This window comes from Psittacula echo, assembly GCF_963264785.1.
Source record: "Psittacula echo genome assembly, chromosome: Z".
NCBI classification, from domain to species: Eukaryota; Metazoa; Chordata; class Aves; order Psittaciformes; family Psittacidae; genus Psittacula; species Psittacula echo.
In genome coordinates, this window is record NC_137742.1 from 57,531,531 (window position 1) to 57,544,152 (window position 12,622).

Consider the following 12,622-nt stretch of genomic DNA (forward strand, 5'->3'; position numbering starts at 1 on the left):
GGGAACATTTAAGCAAACTGGCTAAACAAAAGTCTGTGGCCCTGATGAGATGCACTTATGAGTACTGAGAGAACTGGCTAATGTCATTGCAAGGCCACTCTTACAGTCTTGGAAAGGTCATGGCAACTGTAGAAGGCTCCTGAGGACTGGGAGAAAGCAAATCTCTTTCCTATCTTAAAGAAGGACAAGGAGCATCCAGGGAACCATTGGCTGATCAGCCTTACCTAGATGCCTGGAGCAACTAATCCTGGAGACCTTTTTCATACATTTTAAGAACAAGAAGGTGGTTGGGAAAAGTCAGCAAGGGTTTTTGAAAAGGAAGTAATGCCTGACCCATGTGAGCTTCTACAGTGAGATGGCTGGTTTGGAGGATGAGAGGAGAGGAGTGGATGTTGTTAAACTGGACTTTGGCAAGACTATAAACATTATTTCTGATAACATCCCAGTAGACAAACAGATTAAATACAGTCTAGATAAGTAGACTGTGAAGTGATCTGAAAGGATAGAATGGTTGTGGCCAGTGGCATGAAGTCCAGCAGGGGACTGGTCACTAATGGAGTACCCTAGGGGTTGATCCTGTGTTCAGTACTGTTTAACATCTTCATGATATCCTGGATGATGAGACGGGGAATATCCGTAGCAAGTTTGCTGACAACACGGAACTGGGAGGGCTAGTTGACATCCCAGATGGTTGTGCTGTCATTCAGAAGAACCTTGAAAAGCTGGAGAAGTTGACTGACAGGAGGAACCTCACTAAGTTCAACAAAGGGAAATGCCAACTTCTGCACCTGAGGAGTAACCTCAGGTACTGTTGTACACTGGGGCCAATGAGCTGGAAAGCAGCATGGCAGAGAAGGACCTGAGGTTCCTGGTGGACAACACACATGCCATTGAAGAAAAGGTGGCCAGCAGCAACATCTGAGGCTGCAGAAGGCGGAGTGTTGCTGTCAGGTTGAGGGTGGTAACCTTCCCTCTACTCAACACTGATGAGACACATCTCAAATTCTGTGTCCAGTCCTGGGCTCCTCAGTACACGAGAAACATGGACATAGTGGAGCTAATCCAGCAAAAGGCCATGAAGACGGTTAAAGACTGTTCAGCCTGGAGAAGGCTTGGGCGTATCTTACCAATGTCTGCAAATGGAGACACTTTCCAGTGCTACCTAGTGGCAGGACAAGAGGCAATGTGCATTATTTCAAATACAGAAAAATCCACTTAAGAAACTTTCTTACTCTCATAGTGGTCAAACATTGGAATGGGTTGCTCTGAGACTCTGTAATCTCTATCCTCAGATACATGTAAAACCTGGTGGGAAACAGTTCTAAGCAGCCTGCTGTAGGTGAGCCTGCTATTGTATTCTACACTACTTAGAAATACTTGCTTACTTTATGTTTGAAAGAACTTTTGCCGTTCCTGACTTTTAACAGGTAACAGCTTTCAGTAGCTTCAGAACATGAAGAAAATATTATGTCTTCTCCAGTAAATCTTTTCCCTGAATAATTAGTCCTGATTTTTTTCCCCATGTCCACAATATAGTAGCAGGAATACCACAAAAACCTATGTTTCTGTTTTCTTAAAGTTAATTGTTAGTTATGTGGTCTGTAGATGCTATCTGAAGAACACAAGGAAGAACAAACCCAGGTGATACACGATGAACCACTTTCTGCCCCAGAAGCTGCTCTTTTGAAGCTTTTCACTTTGTCAGATATCAATGTTATTGTGGCAGGTCGTGTAGCTTGTTTTTGAAAGATTCATGGTGTTGTCACTGTTCCAAGACCATGCCAAACTCAGGAAAATCATAGTCTTTAAATTGTTCAAATTTAAAAAAGATAACATGACTAAAATTAATGTTGATTGTTTATTCTAAGAAAAACCCTAGATCCAATAAAATGGGTATTTTCACTGATAAATATCAGTTTTATGTGTAACTTCATGCCAAACAATAAAATTAATTTCTTCCTTGCATTTTCGAAGTACTAAAAATTGATTTCATAAGAATATGAATTGAACATTGCAGGTGGTGGTTTAAATCCTAATCTGTAAACACAGAAGTACTCTTTGCACAATAATATCAAAGGATACAAATCACCATATTGCAGTGGAAATCTGTTTGGATTTTTGAATTCCTGGATGAATTGCAATTGACCTCCCATTTAGATATATAAATTATATACTGTGATGTGTGTATCATGATTCTGTTTTATGTAAGAATGTTGTAAGTAGTGATTGGGGCAAAAATAAGTGCGTATTTTTAATTTGTTCCGACCCAAGTCCCTGAAAACTTGCAAGCTTGTCAATCTAATAAATGTTATTTGTATCTTTCCTTATTCAAGATTGCTGGATTGGTTTGTTATCTGCAAAAACAAATAAATAAAATAACAAGGTGGGTTTTTTGCTTTGTTTTGTTTTGTTTTTTTTTAAAGATGTGTATATAACAACCTCAGGAAAACTATACTCATATTTGCAAATAAGGCTGCTTGTAGCTGTTTCTCAGATTATTTTCAGCTCAGTGCATGACACTTGCTTTCTCCTTCTCTAAAAACAACATTGTCTACTTTCATTTTACTTCCCCCCCCCCCCCCCCCCCCTTTTACTTTTGAGTTTTATTTAAATTGTGGAGGCACTAGCAAAGTGTCTGAACACTACATTACTGACTTAGTGTCTAGGCTCAGGGCTAAAGTACAGATTATTTTGCAGGGGTTTCTGAAACTAGCTGACATCTGTATTGTGTGCCATGTTTAGTCCATCTTCCAAGGGAAATAGTGTTACTGAGACATGACTTAAAGTCACAGCACTACATTTGGAAAGGAACACCTATCCATGGTTCTCTCAGAGGTAGTCTTGAAGACCTTTCCAAGGAAAGCCCATCAAAAACAAGCATAGAGACTTTCAAAGTTCCAATGAGGCAGTTTGATGAGTGAGATTTCAGGGTGATTTTTGTGTTGATAGTTTGGCTCAGAAGGAAGAGCAGACTATGCACCTTTAAGCTTATCCCCAGCAAAACTTAGTTCCTGAAGAGAATGCAGTCCTAGTAAAGCCGAGCTAATAGTTTTTGGTACGCTGGCTGTTAGTCTATTACAGTATTGTCATCATACTGATTTGCTGGAAAATCTCTAGAGTAACAAAAGCTTATGGAATCAAAGCAAAATTGTATCTATATGGCATTGTAAAGTAGGAACAGTTTAACTAAAAAAGAGTCATAATTATGTGAAACTATGATCTGACTTTAAGGGGAAGGGAAGAAAGTGGTATGATTTTCCTATTATCACAGAATTTGAACTGATAATAGATAAAGGGAATACGTTTTTTTTCAAAGTTGCATTTGAAATGCATTATACATGCTTTTCTTTGTATGAGAACTTTGTTTAGAAACTAATAATTTGTATGTGTGTAACTGTGGTGTCTGTCTGCTGTGTCATGATTTCAGAGAGCCCAAGCTGCATTTGAAGCTGAGAATGCTATGGAGCCTGGAAGCCAGGTTGTTCCAAGTACTCATGCTGCTGAAGGTGGGCACCGTCCATATCAAGGTTCGGTTCTTCGAATAATTGTTGAAAATCTTCACTACCCTGTCACTATAGAAGTGTTGTATCAGGTAATGAGATTGGTAAAAAACAAAAAAAAAAACCAACTTAAAATCTGTTCCATTGTTGCTATTTTAAATTAATTGACTTCCTTTTCTTTCTTTAAGTAGCTGTGCATCCTTAATTGTTTGAATGAGGACTGTAGTTTTAAAATTATTCATTGCACTATGGGGCTAGGCTTGAATCAGTTTTGCACAAAAAAGGATCATAGTAAACAGGGCTTCTGTTTACAGCTTTGCATGTTGTCTTTCATTTTGTTTAGTTCCTTGGTTTCTGTGGAAGCAGCCACAAACTTGAGGTGTAACTTCTAATTTATGCCCACATGATGAGCTGGTAAAATAATGATTGTTATGAACTTGTGGACCCATATTCTTTATATTGAGTAACTTTTGTAGTTTTCATTATATTTTAACCTTTTATAGTCACTTTTATAATTTGAGGCAAATGATGTAACATACAAGTATAGTTACTTGGACAAATATTTTTGATTGTTCATCAACTGTTAGAATGCCATTTACTTTATCTCTGAAAGCCTGGTGCAGAGGTGGTCTATCGCTATGAAAGAAATCACCGTAACTCCTGCTAGGTGGTTATGCTATCTTAACCCACTGTTGTGCTCTGTTGAGAGCTGTAAGTTTAAAAACAGTAACTTTACAAGATTATGTCTTTGTGCCTGAAGAATTTGTTACTTTTTTCAGATATTGCAAAGTGTTTAATATTTGAAGCTTTTGTCATTACTAGTAAATGTGTGCAGTAAAAAGAAAAATGCCCCAAATTTGAGCTTCTTAAATTAATGTGATTTAAAACAATTGGTGTATTTTTACAAAAATCTGCAGTTTTGGAAGATTTTTGGTGCTTTACTAGCATCTCAACAGTTGTTGATTGTTACCAACATTTTATTTTTCCTTTTACCTCTTAATATTTCCTTTCTCAGTATCTCTCCTCCAGATACTAACTAGTATACTAGTTGTCACTTTGATGTAGCAATTTTTCCTATCTAAACTCTTGTTTGTATCTCTGAGTGTTGTTTCCTCATTAGTGAGCTTGTGCGAATACTGTCGACTGTTTAGGATCATTAGTGCACTCAACGCATGAACAAAGTCCTGTGGTTATGGGAGCTGTACTAGATTAATAGTGCAGTAACAGTTCCTGGATCTAATCTCGTATGGGGTTTTGTTTAGTTGTGGGGTTTTTGTTTGTTTATTTGGTTTTGGGGTTTTGTTTTGTTTTACTAAGCACGTAGTGGAAGGGGGATTCATGTTAATTTATTTTAATTTGATTAATGTTTACTTTAGTGCACCAGAATGATGTTTTTAGTCTTTGAATTGCCCAGTAGCTCTCACTCAACTACTTTTGCAATAGGTCTAGAAAATTAAGCAATATTTGAAAAGGGAGCTTATTTGGAGTTCTGAACAGTGGTCAGTCCCCTCTCGTTAAAGCAGCACTTTGTGCCCGATAGCAGCAATGTCACATCACTTTATAAATGTGTTATGGAAATTAAAATTCCATGTTAATGGAAATGAAAATTTTCATTGATAAGTACAGGGGGATCTCCAATAGGCAAGCTGTCATCCAAAACTTCAATTGTATTTTTTAAGTTACAATTGTTTGTCAAGAAACTAACACTTTTTTAAACCAGGATTCACCTTACAATATTTATTATAAGAAACAGAATATTTAGTGTTATCTTTGCAGAAACAAAATTGATATGCAATGATTTTTAGGTTTAAAACCAAACAGGAGTAAATGGAATTTCATTATCTTAAAAAGGTGTATTTAGTTTAATGGATATACATGGAAAAGCCTATGTTCAGAAGGTTTATTTAGGCCTTTCTTAAGGGGAAGTGCTTCATGAACAGGAACTTAGTGGCTAATTTTAAATTGCTATGAAAAGCTTTTTGTTCTGTCTTCTATTACAAAATGAAAACTGCAGCATAAAGCCCTTGTTTCTGAGATTCTGAAAAACTGAGCGCAAAGAGTTGGGGTAGTGTGTCCACTACCAGGATTCTAGGCCTAATAAGCCGGCAAGAGATGCTTGTCCTTATCTCATAGAATCAACTAGGTTGAAAAAGACCTTTAAGATCATCAAGTCCAACCATTATCCCAGAACTGCCAAGACCACCATTAAATCATATCACTGAGGGCCTCATCTACTTGATTTTTAACACTTCCTGGGGCAGTGATTCCACCACTGCACTGGGCAGCCTGTTCCAATGCCTGAGCATCAGTGAAGAAATTTTTCCCAATATCTAATGTAAACCTCCCCTGCTGCTGTTTGAGGCCATTTCTTCTTGTCCTGTCACTTGTTACTTGAGAGGAGAGACTGACCCCCACTTCACTACAACCTCCTTTCAAGTAGTTGTAGGCAGCAATAAGGTCCCCCCGAGCCTTCTTTTCTCCAGACTAAACACCTCCAGTTCTCCAGTTCCCTCAGCCATTCCTCATAAGACTTGTGCTGCAGACCCTTCACCAGCTTTGTTGCCCTTCTCTGGACCAGCTCCAACACCTCAGTGTCTTCCTTGTAGTGAGGGGCCCAGAACTGGACACAGGATTCAAGGTGTGGCCTCACCAGTGCCCAGTACAGGGGGATGATCACTGCCCTGGTCCTGGTGGCCACACTATTTCTGATACAGGCCAGGATGCTTCTGACCTTCTTGGCTGCCTGGGCACAAGCTGGCTCATGTTCAGTGGACATCAGTCAGCACTCCCAGGTCCTTTTCCATGAGCAGCTTTCCAGCCACTCTTCCCAAGCCTGGAGTGTAGCATGGGGTTATTTTGGCCCAAATGCAGGACCCAGCACTTGCCTTCTTGAGCCACATACTACTGGCCACAGACCGACAATCTAGCCTGTCCAGATCCCTCTGCAGAGCCTTTTGTATCCTTCAGCAGATCAGCACTCCCAGCCGCCTTGGTGTCATCTGCAAATTTACTGAGCATGCACTCAATCCCCTCATCCAGATCATCAGTGAAGACATTAAACAACACTGGCCCTAACACTGAGCCCTGAGGGACACCATGAAGGAACGGCTGCCAACTAGATGTGACGCCATTTACCTCCACTTTTTGGACTCAGCCATCCAGCCAGTTTCCAGACCAGTGAAGAATCCACCTATCCAGGCCATGAGCAGGCAGTTTCTCCAGAAGAATGCTGTGAAAGACAGTGTCAAATGCTTTACTTAAGTCCAAATAGACAATGTCTACACCCTTCCCTCATCAGCCAGGTGGGTCACCTTATCGTAGAAGATCAGGTTGGTCAAGCAGGAGCTGCCCTTTGTGAACCCATGCTGACTCGGCCTGACCCCTCCATTTTCCTGTATGTGCTTTTTGATCTCACTAGGATCATCTGCTCCATGACCTTCCCCAGCACTGAGGTCAGGCTGGCAGGCCTATAATTCCTAGGGTCATCCTTCCTGCCCTTTTCTTTCTGTTCCAGGCTTAGTATTTTCTGGGGATGGGGGAGGGTGTGGGAGAGTTCTTCTTTCCTGACTTGCATTGATTCTGACAATTTGCTCTAAAACTGTTAGTACTTTCCAAACACACCTTTCCTCTTCCACTGTTGATTTGGTCATAGTTTTTCTACACTTACATGATGTGCCCTAGATATACTTTTGTCCTCTTTCTTTGTGGCTTTGCTTTTGTACAGACACCTTCATGTAGTTCACACTCTCATTTTGAGTGTATGTATATTAATTTCAGACTTCTAATTTTTTTTTTCTGCAGTGCTTGCATTTGCAATAAATTAAATGCCATTCAATTGTAAATTAGAGGGGTTGGTCCCAAACCTGGTCTTTGTCTTGCTTCTTTCCTTCTTTGTCTTCTAGTTTGGACAGTAGTTGTGTGTAATTAATCTGTAGACACATCAACTATTTAAAATGTATTTTTGGTCACCAAATTTGCAGAACTTGTTTGAAATACAGAATGTAAAGGTGGATGCCTTGAAAAGCAGATTGCAGTTTCCATCTCAACTGACTTGTGAAAGTCCATTTCTCAAACCTCAACTTTGATTATCCACAGTTTTTCTGCAGGCATTGGACAAATGCCTCTTCGGGCTGGCCTTCCCCACTCTTTGACTGTTGAACAGCCATTGCTGAATCTTTAAGGAAATTTCATCCTTTTTCATTATCTTTTATAGCCTCTTTAGTTTTTTTTAATATGAAAAAAACTCTAAGTTCATTCAATTTCTCCTCAGCTCTCACAAAAGAAATAATTTTCAGCAATCTCTGTGATACATTAAATGCTAGATTTTAGTGTGTATGAGTTATTCATTGTTTCTGAAAACTCATTTTCTATTTCTGAAGATTTTCTCTAGGTTTGGATCTGTCTTGAAGATTGTTATCTTCACTAGGAACAACCAGTTCCAAGCTTTGCTCCAGTATGCTGATCCAATGAATGCATATTATGCCAAAATGGTAAGTGTAGTGTATTCAGCTTGATTGTTTTGCTGGTCCCCTTCCTACCCTCCCAGGGAAATGGGGAACATTAGGGATAGCTGGGACTTGGACACTTTGTATTTCTCTTTAACCTCTGTGGCCACTTCAATATTAGTAAATAAATAAAATCAATTTGAAAGTTGCCATATAAGGTATATAGAAGCACAGATTCTGCTAAGTATTAAGTGGTATTTAGCATTAGGGTTTGGGTTTTTTTAAATTACCCAGAGGCTAGAGTGAATGGAACTTTTATCCAACTTCTGTTACTGAAGTTGACTTTTTATTCTCAGCTTCAAAATCAAAGAAACAGAATATTTATCTATTGCTGTTTGCAAGTTAGTCCAGTAAGTAAATTCACTATGTGTTTTAGTGAATAAGTGTATATTGGAAATTAGTAAAGGTAAGTGGGATTATAGCCTGTTTGTTAACAATACCATCTTTTCTTAAGGAACAGTATTAATAATAATATATACCTTATTAAAGATTTCACAGAAATCATAATTCCAGTCTAGATTATGTTAAATAATTATAACAAACGAGTATCTTTTGATTGTGTTTTACCCCCCACCATCCATCATGATTCTTTTATGACTGGTTTAAGCAAAAAACACTACTTTAGTGATCTTTCTGAGCATAGCTATTCTTAAAGAGATGGATTTTATAGAATCATTTAGGTTGGAAAAGACCCTTGAAGTCATTGAGTCCAACCATAAACTACACACTGCCAAGTCCACCACTAAACCACTTCTCCAGGTCTTTTAAATACCTCCAGGGATGATGTCTCAACCACTTATGGGCAGCCTGCTCCAGTGCTTGACAACCCTTTCGATGAAGAAATTTTTCCTTATATCCAATCTAAACCTTCCCTAGTGCAACTTGAGGCTGATTCCTCTTGTCGTATCACTTGGGAGCAGAGATCAACCATCACCTTGCTCCATCGTCCTTTCACGTAGTTGTAGAGAGTGGTAAGATCCCACCCTGAGCCTTCTCCAGGTTAAACAACTTCAGTTTCCTCAGCCACTCCTCATAAGACTTGTGCTCTTGGCCCTTTACCAGTTTATGTAAGGGACAATTTCATGCAATAAAAGCTCCTAATTAGTATTGCTACTAGCATCTGATATCGTGTGTTGAGTGGGAGACAAGTAAGATTAGAAGCACAGCAAGAAGACAAGTCATGTGTAAAGCTGTTTTGTCCATTGGCACGAGGCAACATAATACAAATTAGTGGACTGCACTAGTACTCTACACAGGATGTTTAGGTAAGGATGGTGGCAGCATAGTTGTATACTTAGTGTGTAAAAGCACCACCTTAGAAACAAGATGCCTTTCTGTATGGATAAAACTGGAATAAAAACAAACTTACAGTGGTGGCTGCCACCTTGTGATTTGTCTCTGAAAACAAATTATAACAAAAATAACAAATTGCTATTTTTCTTCAGAATCTGGATGGCCATAATATCTACACTATGTGCTGCACTCTGCATGTTGAGTTCTCCAGGTTAAGTAGACTTGAGGTGAAGTACAACAATGAGAAAAGTAGAGATTTCACTCGCCTTGATCTTCCTTTTGGTGATGGCCACCATCCTCTGGAGCTACCCATGGCTCCTGCCTGTGGTAAGAAACCTTCATTTTTAGTGATACACCATAAGGTCACTATGCTTTTCATGTTGCACTTATGCTGTAGCTTGACATCAAGTTCACAGAAAGGTACATTTTGTTTACATTTGTTTGTTGGGTCAAATAAAGTTTGTATGGAAAGCAGAAAGTACTACTCAAGATACATGAGTATCTGAAGCTATAACATGAGGAATGCACTTGGGCAAATTCAAAGTGGTGTGAAAAAGCTGCATTTGTAAAATGCTGTGAAATTATATCATTGGTACAGGTAATATAATAAATGTTGCATATCAGAATGGCCAATGGCAGTCATTCAAAGTTGACACTATTTGCCTAAAGCTGCTTGAAAATGAGTGAAGAGTGTTAGCTCTTATTTGTTGTTATTTAGGATAACTGCCTCCTGTAACAAATAAAACCACAAGAAACTTTGAAATGCTACCCCATATATATATATATATATATATATATATGTATGTTTTGTTGTCACCTTCTAAAAGATAAATTTTTAGAAATTTTTGTGAATTTTAGAAGTAATTTCCATGATGTAGAGGATACAAAGTCTGCTTGAAGCTACACTGGAGAAGCCTTTTTGGCATAAATAGCTCAGGTATCCTCATTTAATCAGCTTCAGTAATAATGCAGATGACCAAACAGATTAATATGATGATCTGGCAGAAGTACTCACAATGCAATTTGAGTGATTTTAGCTATTTTTTCTCTAATGACAACCATTAGCACTAATACACAGCTAAGAACTGTCCCAGCATTTTGAGTAGGTTGGAGAAGGGTTGGGGAAGAATTCCCATTTTTCCTTTAGTTTTCTGTGATAGCTAGGGCAGATACTGTGTTTGGCTTGGGTTTTTTGGATAGCTGGCTTTGGTAGCTTAGATTAGAGTAAGAAAGTGAGTTGCACCCACTACTTTCTGGATTGTTTTTGCTGGCTCCTTTGAAGGCAGGCCTTGGATCTTAACGTAATGTGCAACCATCTTTATAATGGTTTTGAGGATTTGCCATAGGTCATCATGGAAACATGCTGTTATAGATTTGACGTTCTCATTAATTAGACTTGCGCAATTTGAAATATCAGTGAAAGGGGAAAGTAAAATTAGAGTAGATTAAGGACAAACTTGTTTATAGAGCAGAGATAACATTGTATGCATGCTTTTGGGGAATAACACATGAACACATCTCCATTTTCTTCCCCCTCACTCTTCCAGCCTTGTCATTGCTAGTAGTCCTGTTTTCAGTCTGAACATTTGCTGTAACAGTAAGAATGACAGAGATGCTGATGTAAAGAAGATTCTGATGTCTTCATCAAAATTTGTTTGTAGTGCAGTCACAATGAAGCAGCTGCATAGATATTTTTCTTTTTAAAAAAACCAGCCGTAGACTGGAAGAAGCATGCTTCTAGCCTTTCAGTCAGTGGTGACAACACACATACTTTGCCATAGGCATGTTCGGATAGTCCTCAGTTGCATGACATGAGGAAAAAATATTGGGAATCATGTTAGCACTTACACTTCCGATGTTGCTACTAGTGGATACATTTTTGATGGAGAACTAGAAGAGAAAGCAGGTAACTACCAGAATAATACATGCATTTTTTTTTCTGTAGGCTTGAAGTTATCCTACTATGAAAACTAAACTGCTCTTGAAACTTGTTTTTTTATTTTCCTTTTTTTTTTTTTTTAATTTTTTTTCTTTAATTTTTGCTTTTGCTTGTGGTTAAAAGATGCTGCAATGTAAATAAATAGATTTTGTGAATGTTCTGCATTTAAAGAGTTCCCTAACCCAGTGAGCATAAGCAGAGATACATGAATTAGCTTGCTTTGGAAGCTAGCCATGAAACAAATTATTTTACGCGTAAGTGCAACAAAGAATTCCAGATCTTTCTGCATTACCTCTGTTTGACACAATTTTTATATGCCTAATTTTTGGTATCAGTGTGCAACGTGCAGGTCTTATTTAGCAGAACAGAAGCGCTTTCTCTATTTCTTCATTAATGTTTCCATTACCATTCCTGGATTGTGAATAAGTGATTAATATCTATATTGCCAGGACTTGTCGATATAATGCACCAATGTGTATATTTCAAGAACACAATGACTTCCTTTGGTGTGATAAATGAATTCAGTTGTTTGTATGAAAAACACGTTGTTGCTACAGATAAGAGGAGGTGTAATATGATGCAGCATTCATAAATACTTGATCTGTGATGTCTGTTTCATTTGCTGGTTTTGTAATCCATAACAGATACTTCTTATACTATTGTATCATCCCTGTCAATGACCATCTGTTAGTGAATTTAGCTATTTTAGTCAATGGTGGAGGTCTGAGTAGTAAAACAGACATATTGCCAGGCATGTAGGATGTATTTGCTAAATACATATACCTCATTTAAAAAAGCCTAGCGTGCCAACAAATGAAAGAAACCACAACTCAAGTTTGTATGTAACTACATATTAGAATACAAGTTAGTGTGCTGCCCTGGGTAACACCTCCACATACTAATGTGAAAGTCACTGAGCTATCTTTGAGGCTGGCATTCTCCAGATGTCAATATTCCAAATCTGTTCAATGCTTTTGATTGCCAGGAGAACCATTAAAAGCCCCTGCTTATTTATGAAATAATATAACCTGATAAAGTAGATCTCCTTAAAAAGCAAAATATACCTTTATGCATCTCAGTAACTAGTAAAATTCAGAACTTCAGTTTCATTGTAGTTGTTTGTATTATTTAGCCCGTACTGGTTTTAGAAATATCTAGGGAATAGCTGTATCTCATCATTGCAAAATGTTTTTGAGTATACTTACTTCATGGAAATGTTCAGAATACGTTTCCATTGTGTAAGTAGAAACTATGGAACATTGCATCACAGGTATCTTAATGTATCTTAACTTTAATGGATCGTATTCTATGCTATGCTTTACTATTCAAACTTCTCCATATTACATCTTGCTATGGCTTCATTTTAAAAAGGAAAATTGAGGCAA

General features: G+C 38.1%; 1 protein-coding gene across 1 annotated transcript in view; it reads left to right on the forward strand.

The window, feature by feature from the left end:
• The window catches only part of PTBP3 (polypyrimidine tract binding protein 3), a gene marked incomplete at both ends in the record, with an annotated part of 46,736 nt that overhangs the window by 26,563 nt on the left and 7,551 nt on the right, over positions 1-12,622 (forward strand). The window contains 3 exons of the mRNA XM_080638324.1: positions 3,428-3,592; positions 7,880-7,990; positions 9,451-9,625. Of these exons, the coding sequence (XP_080494450.1) occupies positions 3,428-3,592; positions 7,880-7,990; positions 9,451-9,625 (451 nt within the window). The remainder of the gene's footprint in view (positions 1-3,427; positions 3,593-7,879; positions 7,991-9,450; positions 9,626-12,622) is intronic.